We start from the raw sequence: 22,566 nt of genomic DNA on the forward strand, positions 1-22,566 counted from the left end.
AGGGTCAGCCAGCAGCAATGGGGCAGTCAGCCCAGGAAGGAAGATGGGGTCAAGGTATAAACCCTATAGCTCAGACCCAGGCCAGGCTCTGGCCTTAAATAGAGCTCCCAGCCCAATGAGTGGTTGGGTGGGGCCCAAACGAGGCAGCTCAGGGCAATCAGAGCCTGCTGGGACCCACAGAGCCCTAATGAGGAGTGAGGGGGATCCAGGCCCTGTCCCTGGGGCTCGCTGGGCCTGGCAGTGCTCTGTTACCCCAGCCTGGGCTCCCAGAGCTGGGAATCACTCCAGTGCGTGCATCGTAATGTCACCAGAGCACAGCTGCTGTTGATTCAGTGACCAGATCTGTTCCGCAGAGCACACACTGAACTTGGCCCTGCTGCCACCATCACTTCTGCTCTCTCATCCTCCCCTGTCCTAGCAGTGATGCAGTCGATGCTAATCTGCTTTGTCCCTTCAGCTCAGTGGCTATCAGGACCTGTGCTTATGGATCAAGCTAAGGAGAAGATGCCTGTGTGATTGCTTTGTCTGGGTATCTGTGATCCTCCCTTGTAGCTTCTGAGCCCGTCGCCCAATTCTGACTACACTTGACAGACACGTAGAGGTGTCACAGGTATCACATACCTACAGGTTTAACTAAAACACATGGCAGAGTGGAGGAGTGAGGCACAGAGATGTCTTTCCTATGGAAAAGGCTGCAATACGGGTGTTAGACACTGGAGAATCCACCCATAGAGTATACTATAGGAACCATCAGATCTTCTTGGTTTGGCCACATATAGAAGCTTCTGTCTGCAACCTTTTGAGCTTTCTGAAGTGACCAGTCCTTCCACCAAGGAAACATCCCCACTTCCATCTGGGAATGTGGTTGCTTCTCAAGGTGGCTGCACTGACTGGGGCCTTGGCTGGTGTCTCATAGCTGCTGATCTGTGGCTGGGGAAGCTCTGGCAACCAGTGGTGATGATTTGATGTGTTAGATACATTTAATAGGCATTGCTAAAAAAAGCCCCGAGCCTGTCTAGATGCTGCTCTGCATCATTGACAGCAGCTCAGATACAGCCTTTTAACAATGCAGAGCTCTGCTTTGGCTGGACAGGGTGCACTCAGCTTGGGGAGTCCTGCTTGAAGGTCTCTTGGTCCCTGCTTCTCCCCAGGCAACAGAGCACAATGAGATAGGAAATCACAGTTCCTCACCCGGCAAAGGCACAAGACCCATTAAGCCCAATCATCATTACACACACTCCCTGCTCCGTGCCCAGATGCTTTGACCAGTGCATAGACTCAGCTGTGAGATGGACTGAAGCATCTGACCTCCTCCCTTGGGGCACAGGCAGGTACAGGGCAGAGCAGGAAGGGCTGAGCAGAGGATCTGAGGACAGGGAGTTACTCTCCAGGACTTCATGTTCACAGCTGAGGACTATCAGAACGTGCAGCAGGGGAGTTTCAGCACAGACCAGGTCCGGCTGGACCCTGGGGGATGCTGTTCCTCCTGATGCCCCTGGTCTGATGAGCAGCAATACTCACATTTTACTTGTACTGATGCAGTTCATCCTTTGCATAGACAAATACTCTTTATGCTTCAAGCACCACTGACTGTGGAAGGGGCTTTGAGGGAGGGAGAGGGGAGAGAAACAGATTTCCTGGGGCTGCTGCTGAGGAGCCAGTGTATCCCAGTGGACACAGAAGCCGAGTGCATCCAGGCTCTGTGGTTAAGCTCTGTGGTTACGCTGACCGTAGCCCTAGGACCAAGAACACTTTGTTCTAGCTTGATTTTTCCATTTTCTAGGCAAAAACCAAAAAGGCTCAAGACAAGGGGGAGCGGAGCCACTTTCTCAGTGAGATCAAGACCCTGAGAAAGGAGCTGAAGCAGCGAGAAGAAACAGCCATGGCTGCAGCCCTCACGCACACCAGCGTTGTCCTTGCTACCAATACAGGTACAAGATCCCCTTTTCTTTGCAGTGTTTTACCTCCCTTGCCAGGACTGACATAAAGCACATAGAATCATAGAATAGTTAGGGTTGGAAAGGACCTTAAGATCATCTGAGATGCAGCATCCTGCCAGGATAGGGGGAGGCTCAGGCTTCCTGCTCCAGGCTCCGGGGAGTTAGTTTGCTGCAAGCACCTCAACTCCTCCACACTGGGCATCTCCCTGCTCCTGCTCTGGCACATGGTGCTGTTGTTCAGCAAAGACTCTGGGTCTAGAAAGGCTTTTGGTGGGAGCCAGCGTGGCCCATCTTTGTTAGCTGTGGGTAGGAGCTGAGCTTCCAGTGAGTAAACAAGTGCTATTGGAGGTGTGCAATCTGCTTATTGATTTCACAAGTCACATGGAATTGCTTTCCTGCTTGGATAATTCCCATGACTGATCCAATACAGCACGTGTTCCCATAGCCTGGCCTCAGCCTGTGTGCTTAGTCCTGGAAGTCACCCAAGGGCTGTGGGGTTTAGGGACAGGGGGAGGATTCCTTTCTCCAGTAAAAGTGCTGGTTTGTGCTGATGTTGTGTGGCTGAGGTGTGATTTTCCCCTGGGATCATGGGCCTTGCTGGAGCTGTGTGCAGTTCTGCTTCAGGGAAGGGCAGTGGGCAAAGAAGGGGCCTGGATTTGATGTTCTCCTCAGTTAAGCACTCCTGGTATTTGTCTGAATCCACACAGTTTGATGGGATTTGTTATCCATGCTCTGCTCTGCTCTGTTGCTACATTCAGCTGAGAGAGGATTTACTCATGGCGACACACCAGGACAGCAGTGACCTTTAGTTACTGGGAGCTCAGTAAACTCCAGTCAGGCTGTAGGGGCAGAGACCCACCTGCAGAGCCAATGCCGCACTGATACAGTCTTTTTGAGACAGAGAGAACATTCTGCTTACTTCTTTTCCTTCCACCTTCAGCACGGCAGGAGTGCAGAGGCCAAGTTCAGAGTGAGTGCCCCTTGTAACCCAGGTGGATTCATAGAAGCTGGATAAAAGGGTTATAAAGGAGAGCAGTGTCTCAGTTGTCAGACTGTACCATGTGAACTGATGCAGAGCTGGGGAGCAGCAGGATTTCCAGGGGCACAGCAATCCCCCATCAGTGCTGCCTCCGGAGCGCAGGAGCTTTGCAGAACAATCTTGGTGAAGGCTGTGGAACACTCTCCTTGGCTGGCTTCTTCATCCTCCTCTGCCCCTTTGCCTCCCTTTTTGCTTATGAGCTGCAGGGATCTGTTTAAGGCCTCTGAAATGCATGGTTCTGTTCAATGTGAGGATCACTGTGGGTTCCCGCCTGGATTACAGTAGGATGCGTGTGAAGTTGGCTGTTTGACACTACAGATGGATGTAAAACCAGCCCAGGCTGTGGCTGTGTGATTAGAGCCTCCTGTCCTGCCCCTTCTGCTGCCCTGGGGAAGGCCGGAGCAGCACAATGGGGTCTGCAGGGCGGAGGAGTTGGGTCTCAACTGATCTTCCCCTCTTGGCTGTCCCGTAGTGTCTCAGGCAAGGCAGATCTCACGTCCATCACCCTTTAGTTTGGGTTGGTGAGAAGCTGTTTGCATGAGAGGGCAGCACGGAAGTGGGTGTTCATCAGTGCTGCTGCTCTGTTCCTGCTCTGGGTGAAGGATTCGAACATGTTCTGTTTGTCATCTGGTTTCTGTTGTTTGCAAAGATACTTGGAAGCTCCTGGGCCCAAATGCCAGGGCTAAAAAGGACAAACAGGAACTGGTAAAACCAATTCTGACATAGACAGATGAGTGTGTGTTTGGAACAGATTGCAGGGCTGAAATCCTAAATCTGGGCAAAGAAACATGATTTTACCTGCCTCCCTCTGTCACAAAACTGTGCAGTTTGGTTTGTACCCTCTGTGCTTCCCTGCTGAGCTGCCCCTTCTCCTTTCATAGGTGCTTCCTCTGAGGGCCCCCTGAAGCTGCTTCCTGACAACCACTTTGACCTCGTGGTGATAGATGAGTGTGCTCAGGCGCTGGAAGCCAGCTGCTGGATACCTCTGCTGAAGGCTCCCAAGTGCATCCTGGCTGGGGACCACAAACAGCTTCCCCCCACCATCATCTCCCACAAGTAAGAAGCAGTTCATGGTCCTGGGCCCTCCTGTTGTTCATGCAGCCAAATGCTTCTCTGAATGCCTCAAATGTGAAGACATTTCATTAGTGTGGGCTCTTTATTGGGATCTGCATGAGCTGGGTTGGGTCATGCTGCCCATTACATCCAACCTGCTTTACTGATGAACACTGCTTCAAGTTTAACATGGCTCCATCTAAGCAGGGTCAGGAGATGACACTTGGTTGTTGTACCTGCTGCTGACCCGGTCATCTGAGAGCAAAGTGTGTGTAGTTCCATGGTGCTGGAGAGTGGCCTTTTGTGCTGCTGAGTGCCTGCAGGGCAACAGCTCCAGGGCATGCAGGGGTCTGAGTGTGCAGACAGGGAGAGCAACTGGGAGGCAGCCTTCAGCCTCTGGAGCTGCTGGGAAGTCTCAAAGGGCTCTCTAAGGCTCTCATCCATGCAGGAGCAGACCTGGCCTGAAAGAGCCTGAATGCAATTGAGTTTTGTAGGAACAGAGGATTGGAACTGGATGAGCTTTGGAGTCCCTTCAACCCAAACCACTCTGGGATTCTAAGGGACACTGCTGTGCTCCTTTAGCGGTGTTCCTCCAAGCTGCATCAGGGATTCTATGGAACACTGCTGTGCTCCTTTAGCAGGGTTCCTCCAAGCTGCATCAGGGATTCTATGGGACACTGCTGTGCTCCTTTAGCAGGGTTCCTCCAAGCTGCATCAGGGATTCTATGGGACACTGCTGTGCTCCTTTAGCAGGGTTCCTCCAGGCTGCATCAGGGGCATGTGTTGTTTGCTCTGGGTTTCTCTATAGTGAGCAGTACTTGCACTGTGCACTACTGCTGGATTACTCAAGATTGTGTATGTTTTGACAGATGTTTCTCCTGAGAGACCTGCCAGCAGCAGAGGCACTTTCTCAGTGCCACTTAGCAGCACTTACCTGAATTCTCATTTTCTCCCTGTTAATCAAACCAGTATTCAGAGTGGTTGTAAAACCTGTTCAAAACCCACCTTAAAGCGGTCACATCAGACTAGTGGAATGGTAACCAGCAAAGGTAAACAAACCACACGTGAATTCCAGTTTCACTGACCAGGATTGGTATCTACACTTCAAAATGGTTGGGTTTAAGAAGGATGATCTGGTTTCCTACACAAAGCCCCCTTGTTCCTGGCAGGAACTGTGGCCTGGCTCCCTGCTCTGCTGCTGCAGGCTCTGCACGGTGCATTCCAGCTCATTCCACTTCAATCCAAGTCTTCTCTTCCCTTTATTAAATCTGCTGCTGTGGTTCCACCTGGATTTATTTAATGTGTTGTTACTGTTGGTGTTGGCTCGGTGGGGTGCTGTGTCACTACACAGCACAGCAATTAACCAGCCTCCCCATACCTATGACACCTATCAAGTACAATTAGTCTGTGGCTGGTGTGAATTGCCTGTGCTTCAAGGGGGTACTCCAAGTATTACTGGGGAGCCCTTGGGTAGTTCAGGCTATAAACCTGCACGTGTTCATCTAACCTGAGATCTGACATTACCAAGCCATCATCGTGCAGAGCAAACAGGGCTAACTTCATAACCTTCTCTCCTGCTCCCAAAGAATAACAAGCTGGATAGATACATATCTATTGTCTCTCTTGAAGAAGGAAATGAAACCCCAGGGAGGCAGCAGCTCCCAGCAGAGGTAAGAGATAGTGCAGATACCAGGGTGCTGTGTCATCTTCTCATTCCGCTGCTCTCAGATGCACACGTTGTTGCTTGCAGGTGATGGGCCCACTCCTGCACTGCCTGCTGGGCTGCACAAAGCCTGCCCTCTGCTCTCACCTGTATTTACAGGGAGGTTGCAGGCTGCGACCCTGCCCGGGTTTTCCCATCTGAAAACCGGGAATAAATACCATTACCCCTATACAGAAGGCAGATGGCCAACCAGGGATGCTGAGGAGAGGCTGTGCTCTGTGCTGAGGGACAGCACTGTTAGCCTAGGGTAGGGAGAAGCAGGTCAAGGCTGGAGCCTCCTGTGCTTACACCACATAGGGAATGATTCAATCTGGAGTCAGATACCAAAACTGTTCCCGGTGGAAGAGTTTAAAAGGAGCCTGGCAGTTTTGTTGGCACTTTGCATGACTTCTTCCCAGGTTTTTAAAGTCCCACCTCTACAAAGCACTGCTCTGTGCAAAACTGAGAGAGAGGGTGGCAAGGAGCCTGATCTTGGACTCTTCAGCCTCAGCAGCTGCAGGGCAGGCAGTGATGGGGGCAGCTCCCGTCTCATGTGGGGTAATCACCTCTGCATGAGAAACCTTAGGGATGTTTAAGGATTAACAACAGATTCAATCCAGAATAGAGCAGAGCATGTATGTGAGTCAGTGCTCACAGAGTTTTATCTGGGCCTGACAATGGATTATCACCTGAAAAGCTTGCTTCACTAAACAGCGTTGCTCGAGGCGTTGGCAGGTCCATGACCCAGGCGCTGGGCACCAGAGCTGAGCCCCACAGGCAGCTGCCTTCTGGAAGATGAAGTGCGAAAAGGCAAGCGACCTTCAGCCTGCTCAGAGGATGTGGCCTACTCAGAGGCTGTGCCTCCAGGACCACCTCTCTCCAGCAAGTCCCTGTTCTAGCCTAAAAGGCAAAGCTGCTGCGGTGCTGCTCCCTGCACCAGCTGATCTTCAGTAAATCCCTGAGTAACTCCTGAAACCTGCCAGCTGGTGTGAAGCAAATCAGCCCAGTGGGAGTCTGGGAGATGTCCAGCTCTGTAAAACCAGATAACAAAGGTGAGACCTGAGTTTGTCCCTGCCCTTAGGGGAAAGCGTCAGATGAACTCAACCAGAGCAGAGGCTGCCAGAGAAGCCACGCAGGAGGGACCAGAGAAAACCCAGCATTCTGTGTTTGTTACTGAAGTAGGTTAGGTTGGCACTGGGAGACTCCAGCTGATACCCTTTTGTGTTAGAGGTGGTGTATGTTCTGTTCTGATCTGAACGAACAACGTGAAGAGGACAGAAGGAGCACTCTCCCCATTTCATCCCACATCATACAGAAAACCTGTGGTGACTCCTGGGACTGAGCGAGATGGAGAGGGGCTTTGGGCAAGGGATGTAGGGACAGGCCAAGGGGAATGGCTTTAACCTGCCAGAGGGGAGACTGAGATGAGCTCTTAGGCAGAAGCTCTTCCCTGGGAGGGTGCTGAGGCGCTGGCCCAGGGTGCCCAGAGAAGCTGTGGCTGCCCCATCCCTGGCAGTGTTCAAGGCCAGGTTGGACACAAGGGCTTGGAGCAAGCTGCTCCAGTGGAAGGGGTCCCTGCCCGGGGCAGAGGGCTGGAACTGGAGGAGCTTTAAGGTCCCTTCCAACTCAAAACAGGCTGGGATTCTGTGATTATCATCAAGTTTGTTTCCACTTGAGGCCAAGGGAGTTCTGGTGCAGTCTGGAGGCTGTTCCTCTGTTGTTGTTTGCCATACTGGAGTTAGCTCAGGATGCAGAGGGCATTCCCCCCAACTCACGGTACATGCACTGCACCTTGTCCTTGCTGGGTGGGTTTCTTCTGAAAGAGCTCCCAGTGATGATGAGTACCAGTCCTGCTGCTCCAGAGCTCATGAACATCAGCTCCAAGCCCCCTGCTGGGTTCTGGCTCGCTCCCAAGGGACATCTCAGTGCCAGGACACTCTCTGCTCTGACAGGAACATTTGTTTCCTTGTTTCCATTTCATTCCTCACTCCGTCCTTTTCTGACATCCTCATTAATTTGTCTCCACATCAGGGCTTTGATTTATTCATTTGTTCTTACGCTCTGAGGCAGCTGAGACACTTCTCAGGCCTCTGGCTCTCAACTAGTTTCTTAGACAGGCACAGGAGTATTTTGCCATCGTTAGTCAGCAGCGGGTCTGGATGTCCCACATCCCACATCCATGTGTGAGTCCTCCATGCTCAGAAGTTTACTGATTTGCCTGTCAGGTCCAAATGGATTTGCTCTCACTTGGTCACTGCAGAGCACGTGTCAGGTCCTAGATTTCTTTGGTAGCCCCCACAGCTGGTAAGAACAAGCCACCCTCCTCCATCCTGCTTGTAAGGATTAAACGAAATCCACACTATCCGGAGAGAAAGGGGGAATTCTGCACAGCCTCTCTTAAAATTGTGTGTGAAACCTCTTCAAACTATAGCAGGATAGGGAGGCCCAGCTGATACTTTGCATGTCCACAACAGCCTTAGTCTGGTTTTGCCATCCAAGAGCTTAATGAGGTGGGAAAACACAGTGACATCCTCATCCAGACTGTGCTGTCCAAACTCAGTAGTGCACAGCAGAGATCAGAGCCACAGCAACGTCTCCTTCTGTCTCTAAGGGGGCAGACCAGAAACCCAGGGGATGAATAAGAAATGATACAGCATGACTGAGGACACAGCTCCATCCCTCCCTCTTGTTCCCCTGGTGATGATCCTTCTGACATGCACAGGCAGGCTGACTGCTCACACCCAGCACTTAGAGGGTATTTAACAGCACACTGGGCACCAAAGCCTCTGAAATGCTTTGTTCCACTTGGCTACAGCCATCGCTGTAATGTGCAGCATTTCTTCAAGGGCAGAAGAAGGAAACCTTACCTGTGCAGAGAGCGGGGCCTCGTCCTCACTGGTCTCTACCCTGTGCCCCCATCACCAGGAAGGTCCATCTGAGCAAAATGCAGCGTCTTCCTGCATGTGAAGCTAAGTGAAACCAGGTTAGCAGCAAATACTGGGAGCTCTGGGCTTATTCTGGTCAGTTCAGCTTTCTTAGCTTTACTTTAGGTACTTTAAAGTAGGTTCTCCTGAGCATCAGATGGGTGAGTCTGTCCAACCTCCTTCCCCAATTTAACTTCTCTATAGCAATTGCTACTTAAACCCCCTTCTGCTCAGTGCTCTTATTCTGTTTTGGCCAAGAAATCCTTGATTGTAGGAATAATTGAGGGGTAAAATAATAGGAAATTTATTATCAGGTGAGAGATTTGCGAGCAGTTGAATAGCTCGTTATTAATTCAAGCTATAACCTCACGTAGATCCCTGCGGAGGAAACCCTGCTGTTAGTGCATGGAAGGGCATTTCTTGCTCAGGCTTGCTGGGGGTTTGCTGCCTCCCCCACACTTTATTGTGTGTCATTACAAGAAACACCTCAGGAGAGTTGTTGTTAAAGAACACCAGGGGTTTCCTGCCAGTCCTGCATCAGCACCGTGTTCAGTTCCAGCTGCAGCTCTGCCTGATGGAGTCTTTAGCCCAAAGAGAGTTACATCTGTACCTCGGACCAGCAGACCCTCACCTCTGACTTGCTTTTCCCTTGCAGGGCTGCTGCCAAGGGCCTTGCCCTCAGCCTGATGGAGCGGCTCATTGGGAGGTACGGGCAGAAGGTGGTGAGGATGCTGACGGTGCAGTACCGCATGCACGAGGCCATCATGCACTGGGCTTCCTCCGAGCTCTACGACGGCCGCCTCACTGCGCACCCCACCGTAGCCCAGCACTTGCTCAAGTGAGTCACTGCCCTTCCCTGGTTTATGGGCAGAGATGGGTTTTTCATCCACCACACGCAGGGTTTGTTCTTCCCTGTCATGGGTTTGCCATTCCTCCTGGCCTCTGGTTCTATGACTCCACCAGAGCTAAAGGGCCCCGCTTGGCTCTTACTGTATGTAACATGGTCTTTGGCAGCATCACTGCAAATGCAAAGGGACCAAAGCTTGGTGGAGCAGGATAGAGGGACCTCAGTGCTCAGTTTCTGTCATTCTTCACCACCTCCAGAGCCAATCTTCTCTTTCCACCCCATACAACACCCCTGTTGCTCTGCAGCCTCATCCCTCAGAAGCAAGGTCGGTCTGTTTTCCCCCTGTCCTCGCAGCGTTGTTGGGAGGAGTGAGAACACTGCAGCTGATCATCCCTGGGGTGTAACATCCGTGTTGTTCACTGGCCCTTTCTCACATATCTTGTGCAGGGACCTGCCGGGCGTCGCCTCCACAGAGGAGACCACAACTCCCTTACTGCTTATAGACACTGCCGGCTGTGGCCTGTTTGAGCTGGAACTAGAAGATGAACAGTCCAAGGGGAATCCAGGTACCGTTGTTTGGAATATGTTGTTGGCCCTCAGCTTCCCATGGGCTTGGTGATCCACATCCCAGAGTTGTCCGCTCCAGAGCAGGTAGCAGGGAAGGTGGGATCCCCAGGGAGCCTTGCTTGAGGGACCATTTCCTCCACAAATCCTCAAGCTCAGAGGACTCTGAGCCAGAGCACAGTGGCCACAGGATCACAATGACAGTGCCCCGCTTGCAGGTGGCCATACCGGCTGCCTTGTTCCCTTGCAGAGACACTTCTCCATGCTGTGGACTGGGATAGGGCGGAGGATCCCTGTGACAGATGCTTTACACAAATAACATAAGGCAGAGCATGAGCCTGTTCTGGGAAGACTGTGGATGTGCTCCCGTCATGAAGTCCTGTATGGCTCTTCTCCAGGAGGATTCTGAAGACATTGAGTTTCCTGCTGGTTTTGACTTAAAATGCAGGTTTCGTGATGGAGATGGAGTGTAAGTTCTTGCTGCACAGGCATTCTGCAGCAGGGGCTGTCCAAAACGTGGTGCCTCATCTGAGAGCCCACTTACTGCAGCCGCCCCTGCCTGGCTTCTTCTGCACTTCTCCCAGTGGCTGAGGCTTTTCTGCCATCACTTTTGTGTGGCCAAAGAGTTTTTTCTAGCACCAGGACTGCTGCTCCAGGACTCATTTGTTTTCGTCTGTTCACTGGTGCAGATCTGATGCCAGCAACAGATGCTGAGGCTTCAAGTCCCTTTCTGGCAAGATGGGAAAAGGGACTGTAAAATCCAAGCACAGTTTTTGCCACTTTAAATATCTTTTGCTTCTTTTGTTTGAAATCCCACCAGCATGGACGTGGCTCTTGTTTTCCATACGCCAAATGCAGGGAAAGGCTCTTGTCCCCTCATGGAGAGCCAAAAAGACTTGTCAGAGATAACCCATAGATTTTGAGCAGGGGATTCAATGCCCATCTCCCAAACCTGGGAGGCAGCCTTTTGGAGCAGCACAGTGCAGAGTCTTGGGTTTATACCTGTGTTTTGCTGTAAAACAGAGGGTGAAACCAGTCCAGCCAGTGAACCAGTGGAACAGTTCGCAGCTGTATTTACCTTGTCCTCATCAGGTCCCCCTGAAGCAGCCCCATCCCAAACAGCCCATGGGGAGTCTGAGCACATGGATCTGAGCATGGAGCATGTTGATGTGATCACAGGGGTTTAGAAGTGCAGGGACTTGAAGGGCAGAATGAAAGGGAGGGTGGAGGGTTCAGTTGCGGCAAAGAACTGAGTTTACAGAGGGGTCTAGGGTCTTGCTTCAAAGGGGGAATAATCCATTGCCTGGATTAGCACTGATCTCTTGGATTAATAAAGCCAGGGAAAGCCAAGTGCTGCTCAGAAAGCATTTCAGCTTAAGTGAGCTGGTGACTTGGAAAGGCAGGAGGCAAGCACAGCGCAGCCCTGGGAATTGAGGTTGTGGAGCACATCTCCATTGAGCCGAGCAAGCCAGGCTGGGAATGCTGCAGGCAGGAGGTCCCTTGGCCTTCCCTTGCTGTTTAAGGGGAGATAGAGAAGTTGCCCTGAGCCACAGCTTATCCAAGCTGGCAGCTTCAGCCACTGCTCAGCCGCCTGTTCCCCTCACCAACCCCTCTGCTTCTGCCCTAGGGGAGGTGCAGCTGGCTGGTCTGCACATCCGAGCCTTGCTGGAAGCTGGTGTGAAGGCAAAAGACATCGCTGTGGTAGCCCCTTACAACCTGCAGGTGAGCTGCCCATGTTCTCTCTCTTGCTGCATGCACCGAGAGCAGGCACACAGAGCTGCATTCAAACCCTGACAGCTCCAGCAGTGATACCAGAACAGCCTCAGAGAGATGGAAGGGGAAGTCAGCAGAACCAAACTGTGTAATCAGCATTTGAGGCCAAGTTGTGCACATTGAAGCAGCTTGAGGCCACAGAGGGAAGAGGTTTTAGTTGGGTATTTTCCACTTCCAGCCTCAGGAGTCAGCACTTTACCTCTGGCAGATGTGAGAGCTCATCCTTGGGGGCTGAGAGGAAGGCACTTCACCAAAACAGCTCCATTTTAGTCCTTTTCGCTTTGTGCTTTCCCTTCAAAGACACCCATCCCCTGTTTTGCAGGTGGACATGCTGAGAGAGCACCTCGGCCACAGCCACCCAGAGCTAGAAATCAAATCAGTCGATGGTTTCCAAGGAAGAGAGAAAGAGGCAGTGATCCTGTCGTTCGTGAGATCCAACAGGAAAGGTGAGGCTCACTGCTGGAGTTATTCTGTGGGGAATGGGACAGAAGTGGGAGCTGTCATTGCTGAGAGGTCTCTCGTCACGTTGCCAAGTGGTTTCCTTGCAGTTCTGGCAGTCTCTGGCACTTTGCTCTGAACTGATTCACTGCAGGAACCTTCCCTTCAGCCTCTGGGGTTTTACAAAGGAGGAGCTCAGCTGTCAGAGTTGCAGGGGAAGCCTCCATGAGAGGCAGCAGGGAGAGGAGGCCAGGGCTTAGCCTGAAGGTTTCCAGCCTGTTGAGGCCTCAGAAGTGATTTAAACCAGGGTGCTGAGCATGGCAGGTCAGTTGGCACCATGCTTCCTGCAGTGCTGAGCATGTCCCACAAAGGGTGAAAACCTGGGAGGTGATCTCTTGGGCTTGGAGCCTCTTCTGGGTCAGTTCCTTAAGGAAAGCAAGCGGGAGCTGGCACTGCAGGTCCTGCACAGAACGTGCTGCTGTGGGGAGCAAAATCTAGAGCAGAAAATCAAGTTCTTCCCTATCTGCAGCTGCAGCCAGAGGTAATAGCTGGGAAAAAGCTGCTGCCCTGGGGCCAGGAGGCTCCTTTGATGGTGCTGAAGGGTTCTGGGGCAGCTCGAGGGACCCCTCATGAACCACCTCTGTCCTGTGCATGGATCACTGCCCTTTTCCCCCTCCAGCAATGCACATCCCTTGCTGCACTCACTGCCTTTGGGCTGGAGATGAAGCAGTGGGTATGTGCTGGGAGTGCTGATGTCTGGGAGGAAAAGAAAGAGGAAAGCATGCATGGAAGGAGGAGGTGGTTGTGGTGTTTTTAGAAAGCCTGGAGCCAGGAAAGCAGCGCTGGGGGAGAACGGAGGTGGGGCAGGACTAAGAATAGGTCTTACTCAGGAGTGATTCACCTCGCCTTTGCTTGGAGGAGCTGGTGTCCCCATGAAGGTGGGTGTCCCCAGCCCCTTCCCGTGGCCAGCCAGCAGCCAAGGCTCAGCTGGGGGGCAGGAATCACTGGCTTCCCTGGGAGCACGAGGCAGCTTCTCGTGGTGTCTGGTTTGCACAGGGCACAGGAGATGATGGTGGTGCCCTTGGGAGAAAGCCAGACCCTTTCTGCAGCTGCATTTCTCAGGTCAGAGGAGGCCAGGGACCTGGACCAGCCATTCCTAGTCCAGCAGAAAGCCCCCTTGCCCCATCAGAGGAGCTGAACTTGCCCCTGAACAGACAAAACCACACCAGAGGAACTGAAAACCAAAACCACCCTCTAAGCTGCAGAGCCCAGAGGGGATCCCTCACCCCCTGCTCCTCAAAGGCAGCACCAACTGCACTGCTCAGACACAGCAAGGCAGGACAGAACCAGGGCCAGGCTGGTCACTGCGCCACCAGAGACCTGAGCTGCTTCTGCTCTGTATCCCCAGGGGCTGGAACTCAGTAGCTGCCCACAGGACCCTTCTCACTTAGCTGAGCCTCACTGACTCATCTGGGCATTTGCCAGCTCTTGCTGCTTTTCTTCCAGAAGCAAACCCTGCAGAGCTGCCTCAGTAGCTGTTACCTAAACCACCGAGAGCCTGGAGACACGTGGGGGCTGTGCATGGAATCATAGAATGGCTGGGGTTGGAAGAGACCTTAAAGCTCCTCCAGCTCCAACCCCTGCCCCGGGCAGGGACCCCTTCCACTGGAGCAGCTTGCTCCAAGCCCCTGTGTCCAACCTGGCCTTGAACACTGCCAGGGATGGGGCAGCCACAGCTTCTCTGGGCACCCTGTGCCAGCGCTTCAGCACCCTCCCAGGGAAGAGCTTCTGCCTAAGAGCTCACCTGAGCTTCCCCTGTTTAAGTTTGAACCCATCACCCCTGGTAATATAGGAATAGCTATAGGACAGGGGGGATTTCTTTACCTACAGCTCCTGTGTAGTGAAGTGAGCCTTCTCCCCATTGCTCCATGCAGCATTTGCTGCCGGGTCCTAGCCAGACCTTGTGTTGTGGGCCCCATAGGAGCACGTCTCTCCCCTCCATGTGCCATCCTCCTCCATGTGCCCCAACCAGGGGCAGAGGATGAAGGCAATGGTGTGAGCCAGGGACCGCACCGGTAACCGCTGACTCCAAAGCATCCTTTGGGTGATCGGGCTCCAGCCCTGGAGCCCTCCCTGCAGGCGCTGAGAGCCCCATTCCCTGTTCCCCAGGCGAGGTGGGATTCCTGGCCGAGGAGCGGCGGCTGAACGTGGCGGTGACGCGCGCCCGGCGCCACGTGGCCCTGGTGTGCGACACGGGCACGGTGGGCAGGCAGCCCTTCCTGCAGCGCCTGCTGGCCCACGTCAGCCAGCACGGGGACGTGCGCTCGGCCTTCGAGTACCTCGGCGACTTCGTGCCCCAGAGCTGCCTTCTGGAGGGGCAGAGCCCGCGGCAGGGGGGGGCAAAGCTGCCTGCGGCGCCCAGCCCCAAGCCACAGCCACCGCCGGCGGGGAAGCGCAGGGCAGCAGCAGCCGGAGCAGCGCGTCCAAAGGCAGGAGCACAAAGCAGCGCGGCCTCCCCGGACACGAGTGGGCCTGGGAGGGAGAGCCCCGAGACAAGAGGTGGTGCTGAGAGGCTGAGGGCCATGCTGGGGGCCTTCCTGGAGAGCAGTGAGGTGCAGCTGGATTTCCCCCCGTCCCTCAATGCCCACGATCGGATGCTGGTTCATCAGATGGCCAAGGAGCTGGGGCTGCAGCACGGGAGCACCGGGGAGGGCAGGGACCGGTTCATCAGCGTCCGCAGGAAAGAGCCCCCGGAGCCTGCACTGCCTGCAGCCACCTTCACCAGTGAGCAGCATCCTCTTCCTCAGCCACAGCATCCCAGCAGCGAAAGCCCTGCCCCTGCTGAGCCAGGAGGGAGCAGCCAGGGCTCGGGAAAGGTGGACCTGAAAGCCCTGCACCTCGAGAGAGTTCAGAGGGAGAAAGCCAGGCGGGAGGAGGCAGCAAGGAAGGCTCAGGAGCCCAGGGCCAGCAGCAGGAAGAAAAACAAAAGTGAAGGCAAAGGTAGGTCACAGTGTTCATAACCAGAACAATTGATGGGCTTACTTGAATGGATCGTGCTGCTTAATCCTCATGGTTTTGCCTCCAGGCCTTGGGATTTGTCTGTGTGCATGGAGGATGGGATATGGCTCTTGGAAAGCACTCTGATGCTTGTCACTGTGGAGATGTGAGGACTGGCAGGAATACGCATCACTTGGCTGCAGCATCTGTGGAGGGGGGTGTTACACATTTCTTAGATCAAAAGAAAAACACTGGGGACCCTTTCCCAGGCTCAGGGAATTGGAGGCTCCCAAATGCAGGGAGAGGAGCTAAGAGATGTATCTGGCCCACACTGAAGGATGTGGCTGCCTGCTAAACACAGATGCAGAGGAAAACAGCCAGGAGCTGCCATTCTTCCTGCCAGACACATCCCTTTTCTTCCCTTTTAGCAGAGGGGGGCACGCGGGCACCCTGCAGGAGGGAGCCCTGAGCTCACACCTGTGAACCCAGAGGGCTGAAATCCCAGTCCCTGCCAACAGTGAGCCCAGGCTCATGCTGCTCCTCCCCAGCCCAGGCTGCAGTGATGGTGCCCTGGGGTTGTTCCCAGTGTCTGTGTAGGTGGTTCAGTGTGGTCTCTGCTCCCCAGGCAAACCAAGAGAGGCAGAAGAAGACATCGATGCCCTGATCTCTGCTGCCGTGAAAGCTGACAACACGTGTGGCTTCCCTTGCTGCAAAGCCAGCGTCACCACCCTGGGCCAGCTCTGCCACCACTGCCACCGCCGCTTCTGCCTCAGCCACCACGTCCCTGAGGTACAGGGGCTGCAGGGGAGGGGGCTGATGTGGGAGCTCCCAGGCAGGATTTCCTTGGGAGGATTGAAAGTGGAACGTCTCTGGCAGAGCTTTGGAGATGCAGGAGGAAGGGCTGGCAGATGTTAACATCTGGGCTCTGCACGCTGCCTCCTGCGAGCTGCTGCTTCTCCCTTCTCCTGCTTTGTGCCCTCCTGTACCATTCCCTGGCAGAGGGATGGAACTGGATGGTCTAAAGGTCCTTTACCACCCAAACCATTCTGTGATTCTACAGTTTACACTCCCAGGTCGTGCAGATAAAGCAAGGCAGAGAGGAGGAACAAAGAGGTATGAGCCTAAGGCAATGACTGGAGGGAGCCTGGACACCCTTCCCAGTTCTCTAGGGACAAGGCTTGGGCCACACAGAGCAGCAATTAGGCATTTCCTTAAGTGCCTTGCTGGCTTGGAGCTGTGCTGCTCCACGCTATGCAGACTCAGCTCCAGCTCCCATCCATTCCTGAGTGACAGGAGTCCCTCTGCCTCCTCTTCTCTGCTTTCTTGCGGTGGAGGACTCTTGATCAGGCATCTCAGCAGCCCTGTAACCTCCTGCATCAACATGGGAGTGTGATGGCCACTGAACCAACAGCTTCTTGCTGTTCATCCATAGCTGCTTGACAGCCCTTTCCTCCCAGATCTGGGAAGGAAGGAAGGAAACTAAGGTTAAAGTGATGTCAGGCTTCAGCTTTCTGTTTGGGTGCAGAGGCAAACAGACAAGTTCAAGCCTCCAGGCTTGGCAGCGTGATGCTCATTGCAAGCTGGCCTCTGGGTTTGCATCCTGTAGGCAGAGCTGACGTGGCTGTGATGGGGACACAAGCTGAGAGGTGATGATTGTCCATTGAGCTGCAGCCTCCTGTGCCCATCATCCTCATCCTGCATCCCTCAGGCGTAGCTCTTCACTGCACAGAGCTTAGCAACATTTAGCAGCTGACCTATAAATCCTCCACATGGATGCTCCCCCTGTCAGGCACTATCTGTTTCCATGGCAAAGAATCGCTGTATTTATGGTCATTCACAATCCAGTGTGGGTATAAATTTGTTTCCTGCAGAACCGCCTCTCCCTGCTGAATGGCAATGAGAGCTCCGGCGAGAAGCCATTGGAAGGGTGAAATCCTGTCAAGGAGTTTGTGTTGCTTTTCAATGTTCAGCTCTTTTTCCAGATGTTATCAGGCTTTGATGTGAAATGGCCTGAGACCTCCTACCCCTGCCTGGCCCTAAGGGGGGCTCCAGCATATGCCTGGAACCATCACAGAGGGGCTGGAGCTTCTGGTCCCTGTTCAGACGAGAGATACCTAAATGGTCTGACAGGAAACCTGGAGAGGGGCTTTGGGCAAGGGCCTGTAGGGACAGGCCAAGGGGAATGGCTTTACCCTGCCAGAGGGGAGACTGAGATGAGCTCTTAGGCAGAAGCTCTTCCCTGGGAGGGTGCTGAGGCGCTGGCCCAGGGTGCCCAGAGAAGCTGTGGCTGCCCCATCCCTGGCAGTGTTCAAGGCCAGGTTGGACACAGGGGCTTGGAGCAAGCTGCTCCAGTGGAAGGGGTCCCTGCCCGTGGCAGGGGTTGGAGCTGGAGGAGCTTTAAGGTCCCTTCATCCCAAACCACTCTGGGATTCTATGACTTTTGTTCCCCCTTTAGCTGCTGAAGCCCCCTCCATGCAGCACAGCACAGCAGATCCCACTGGCTGAGGCCTGTGCTCCAGCCCCTGCTGATGTGGGGTTACTGCCTGTTTTAAGGTTGGTCTGGAGGGTCTCTTAGCTCCAACTGGTTTAGGTTGGGCAATGGGCTCAGCAATCCCCATCCTGGCCAGGGGCCATGGGCTGTTCCAGCCACTGACAGCCTGCTCCATGGGCAGGAAGGTCTGTCACAGCAGAACCGGCTGGCATCCTGCCTGGTGGAGATGATTCAGGGTGGTTTGAACTTGGCTCAAACCTTAAGCAGGGCCTTTGGCTTCAGCCCAGACTGGGTTTGGTGAAGGTTTGCCTGCACAGAATCAGTGTTATGAAGCTTCTTAATTCCACAGCAGAGCACAGATCTACTCACACTGAACAGCAGAGAATGGCTGAAAAGGTCTCTTCTTATTTCCCGAGTCACTTGTCCTGTTTCACTCCTTTCCCCCTCCAGTCTCTCTGTATTAGCAGGGAACATGATCAGGAGCTCTGGTTTATTCCTGGCTCTCATGGAAGAACCAAGGAAGATCCAGGTGTTCACATGGAGTGTGAGTCTGCCCTTGAAGGAGGCACTTACTTACACTGTCCAAAGGGATTGGTTTCCCTCTCTGCACATTCCAGACAGGGAAAAATCACCTTTCCATTCTTGTTCTCTGCTAGAGGAACTGTAAAGGAGATGGTTTTGGGGGGTGCAAAGCAACTGGAATTCCAGGCTCTGGGAGTAAACCCACCCCATTCCCACATATGTGATCACATTCCCTGTTTCCCACCAGTGTCCGTTCTCTCCCCACCAGGTTCACGGCTGTGGGGACAAGGCCAAGGCGCAGGCGCGGCAGCACATCAGCAGGGAAGGGGTCCTGTATCCCGGGAGCGGCTCCAAAGACAATTCCCTGGATCCAGCCAAGAGAGCCCATCTCCAGCGGCGCCTGGACAAGAAGCTCAACGAGCTCACGAGCCAGAGGAAGAGCAAGAAGAGGGACAAGGAGAAGTGAAGGAGCTCAACAGCCTCTTTTAAGCCTCGAAGTCACGGGTCAGGCTGTGAAAGCCAAAGATGCTGCTAAAGCTTCAGAGGGGAAGGTGGAGCTCTCAGTTTTGGGTGGTGACAGAGCCTGGAGCCATCGTGCCTCAAGAAAGGGTCACTGGGTCTCCCTGGACCACAGAGCTGAGCCAGAGGAAGGAGAGCAGCTCTGTTTGTCCTGGTTATCCTCATTGACAAAGTGATGGATGTACAGGGAGAGGCTGGAGAATGCCAGTAAAGATGGATAGGAAACATCTAAAGCAACCACCTGCCCCTGTGGTGTTTCTCCTGCTGCAGTAAGAAGAGAAATGTCTGGGAGCAGGAATATGAGTGGAGCTGAAAGCCCCACGTGAGCCTCTCCTCCACGGAATGTGAGAGGATCCAGGGAGTGGGTGCCAGCTCCACTGCCCCAGCCCAGCAACCCTCTGGCACTGGTGGATTGTCACTGTCAGAGGGACACTGGTGTGTCCACACAGCAGCCAGGGCTGCAGCGCTGCGGGAAGTGGCCCGTGCTGGGCTCGATCCTGCTCTGGGGCTCTGTGGGGATGGAGAGGCCTCAAGTCCTGACCCTGCCATCACCATTGTGAGCTGCTCCAAAACACCCTGTGGGAGAGCTGCTATCCACTGCCTGCTCTCACAGCACTGCACTGGTGGGGTCCTTCCCTCATCACTGCCTGCTGTTCCCTTCCCAGACATCAGAGGAGATGCAGGTTCTTTTCCCTGTCCTTCCCTTCCTGCCAAGCTCCTTGGGAAGCCCAAGGGAAGATCCACAGTGGCAAAGGCAGGTCCAGCCCTGTGAGGTTTGTGCAGGCAGGAGGGAGCCTCATGTTCAGCCTTCCCTGTCCCTGTCTGTTCCTTGGTCCTGTATCCCCAAAACTGATCCATCCCCCATGTTTTCTGCCTGTTGATCCTCATCTCCAAAGCACCTCTCCATCCATGCAGCAGCCCCTGCCCTATCCCCTCTCCTTGATGGCTCTGAGCAGGTACCAGTGCACAGCACAGGCTCCGTCACCACGTGAGCACAGCCGCTTGTCTCCAGGGTGGCACACGCAGGCCCTGGGATGAAGGAGAAGGAGCCGAGATGGCTCCACAGAGGAATGGCTGGAGAGGACACAAAAAGCCCCAAGGCACACATCCACCGGCATTCTGGGGCTGAACCTTACCAAGCAGTGATTCCAGCACCAGTGCAGGACCCTCAGCTCATCCTGCCCAGCGGCTCAGCAGGGGCTGCAGGACAGCCGAGCATTTCTCCATCTGTCCCTTCCCAAATGGAAGATGAGCAATTCAAGGAGTAAATTGTCCCCCAGAGCCCAGCTGCTGCTGGCACAGGCTGAGAACCACATCCAGAACCCTGCTCACCCTTCAGCCTCATCCCCCAAACCCCTCCATGTCAGCCCCTACCCTGGGCTGCCCCGCGCTGCCCTGGCTCATGCCCCATCCCAGGGCTGGTCGCGGCAGGATGGCACCGGCCCCGCTGGCAGCAATGGGACACGGAGCTCCGGGATCGGGTTGGGAGGAGGGGATGGAGCGTGGGAGAAGGGAATCTGTGAGGAACGGGAATGAGCAGAGCGGAGCCTGCGAGGGGGGAACGCAACGGAATCGCAACCTCATCCCGAAGGAAGGTCAGGCAGGGAAGGGAGATGGGCAGGAAGGAGAATCGCTGCTAGCCCAGGAGGGATTGCTTTAATCCGGGATACACGGCTCATTCACACGCTTTTCCCTGCTCAAAGCATTCAAACCTCCTCCGACCACACTCACCCCTTCCTGGTGAACAAAGACCCAAACCTCCCACCCTGACTGCCCTGCCCTGCTCCCTGCTGGAATGCTGCAGGTGGGAGCAAGGGATGAGTCCCAGGGCATCCCATGCCATGGAGCCCCCATCTGGGAAGCAGCGTGGGCATTGGCTCCTCAGCACCCCAGACCTGACCCAGGGCCCTCACTGGGGACAGGAGCCAGGATCCAGGTTTTTCCTCTCCCTTCCCCCTGAAACAGGAGCTGGGCTTAAAAATGGTGAAATTGGGATCTCTTGTGTCTGCCTTAGGTCATGGGGCCAGGATGTTCCTGTCTGCACCCAGACATCGGGTAAAAGGAGGGAGCTTTGGAATGAGCAAGTCCAAGCGGGATTCCAGGATTGGGGGCCACAAAAATACCTCCCAGTCATGAGATTTGTGTTAAAAGAGCAGGAATTCGGTGCTGGGAGCAGCCCTGAGGGTTGGTTTAGCTGGGAAAAGGGGCTGGGGTGGGAAAAGCTGCCCCCACTGATGGCTCATCCCTGAGAGGTCCCTTTCAGCCCAAGAGGTTGAACCCCCCCGGCCAAGTCCAGCCACAGGGGCAGGGGTTCGCTCGCCTTGAGGTGAAATGAAACCCCCCCTGCAGTGATGGCCTTTGTCTGCCCTCATTTCTCTCCTTCTCCATCCTCACTGGCAATGTTTTGGCACCAAAATCCCTCTGAAACCCCCCAGAAAAGCCACACTCCCCCCAGTGCAACCACAGTCACCCATTGGAACCACACTGACCCAGTGCAACCACAGTCACCCATTGGAACCACACTGACCCAGTGCAACCACAGTCACCCATTGGAACCACACTGACCCAGTGCAACCACAGTCACCCATTGGAACCACACTGACCCAGTACAACCACAGTCACCCATTGGAACCACACTGACCCAGTGCAACCACAGTCACCCATTGGAACCACAGTGACCCAGTGCAACCACAGTCACCCATTGGAACCACACTGACCCAGTGCAACCACAGTCACCCATTGGAACCACACTGACCCAGTGCAACCACAGTCACCCATTGGAACCACACTGACCCAGTACAACCACAGTCACCCATTGGAACCACAGTGACCCAGTGCAACCACAGTCACCCATTGGAACCACACTGACCCAGTGCAACCACAGTCACCCATTGGAACCACACTGACCCAGTGCAACCACAGTCACCCATTGGAACCACACTGACCCAGTGCAACCACAGTCACCCATTGGAACCACACTGACCCAGTGCAACCACAGTCACCCATTGGAACCACACTGACCCAGTGCAACCACAGTCACCCATTGGAACCACACTGACCCAGTGCAACCACAGTCACCCATTGGAACCACACTGACCCAGTGCAACCACAGTCACCCATTGGAACCACACTGACTCAGTGCAACCACAGTCACCCATTGGAACCACACTGACCCAGTGCAACCACAGTCACCCATTGGAACCACACTGACTCAGTGCAACCACAGTCACCCATTGGAACCACACTGACCCAGTACAACCACAGTCACCCATTGGAACCACAGTGACCCAGTGCAACCACAGTCACCCATTGGAACCACACTGACCCAGTACAACCACAGTCACCCATTGGAACCACAGTGACCCAGTGCAACCACAGTCACCCATTGGAACCACACTGACCCAGTACAACCACAGTCACCCATTGGAACCACACTGACCCAGTGCAACCACAGTCACCCATTGGAACCACACTGTGTCAGCTCTTTATCATCCCCCCTCTCTCCATTGCCCCCCATCCAACCAAAACCCCCCTCCACAGAAGCCCACCCCATCCCCAGCAGCCCTCAGGGTCCACATTTGAGGCCACCACCGGTGCCCCCAGGATGCTCAGGAGCGCTCTGGGGAGGTTGTGCTGGGTTTGGTCCATGTGGATGGAGGTTCCTTTCCCAGCGCGTCCATTCAGAGCCCTTGGCCCATGCGAGCTCATCCCGGAGGGGGAGATGCAGCTGCTCCATCCTCGAGTGCTTCGGGATCGG

General features: G+C 54.4%; 1 protein-coding gene across 1 annotated transcript in view; it reads left to right on the top strand.

Annotated features, from left to right (window-relative positions):
• Nucleotides 1–18,756, top strand: part of IGHMBP2 (immunoglobulin mu DNA binding protein 2) — a gene marked incomplete at both ends in the record, with an annotated part of 31,671 nt that extends 12,915 nt beyond the window's left edge. Inside the window, 9 exons of the mRNA XM_080618880.1 lie at nucleotides 1,784–1,931; nucleotides 3,861–4,035; nucleotides 9,314–9,496; nucleotides 9,953–10,071; nucleotides 11,697–11,791; nucleotides 12,165–12,288; nucleotides 14,450–15,292; nucleotides 15,903–16,066; nucleotides 18,559–18,756. Of these exons, the coding sequence (XP_080475006.1) occupies nucleotides 1,784–1,931; nucleotides 3,861–4,035; nucleotides 9,314–9,496; nucleotides 9,953–10,071; nucleotides 11,697–11,791; nucleotides 12,165–12,288; nucleotides 14,450–15,292; nucleotides 15,903–16,066; nucleotides 18,559–18,756 (2,049 nt within the window). The remainder of the gene's footprint in view (nucleotides 1–1,783; nucleotides 1,932–3,860; nucleotides 4,036–9,313; nucleotides 9,497–9,952; nucleotides 10,072–11,696; nucleotides 11,792–12,164; nucleotides 12,289–14,449; nucleotides 15,293–15,902; nucleotides 16,067–18,558) is intronic.
• Nucleotides 18,757–22,566: the final 3,810 nt, after the last annotated feature.

The sequence above is a fragment of the Psittacula echo genome (genome assembly GCF_963264785.1).
Source record: "Psittacula echo genome assembly, chromosome: 5".
In the NCBI taxonomy this organism is placed as follows: domain Eukaryota; kingdom Metazoa; phylum Chordata; class Aves; order Psittaciformes; family Psittacidae; genus Psittacula; species Psittacula echo.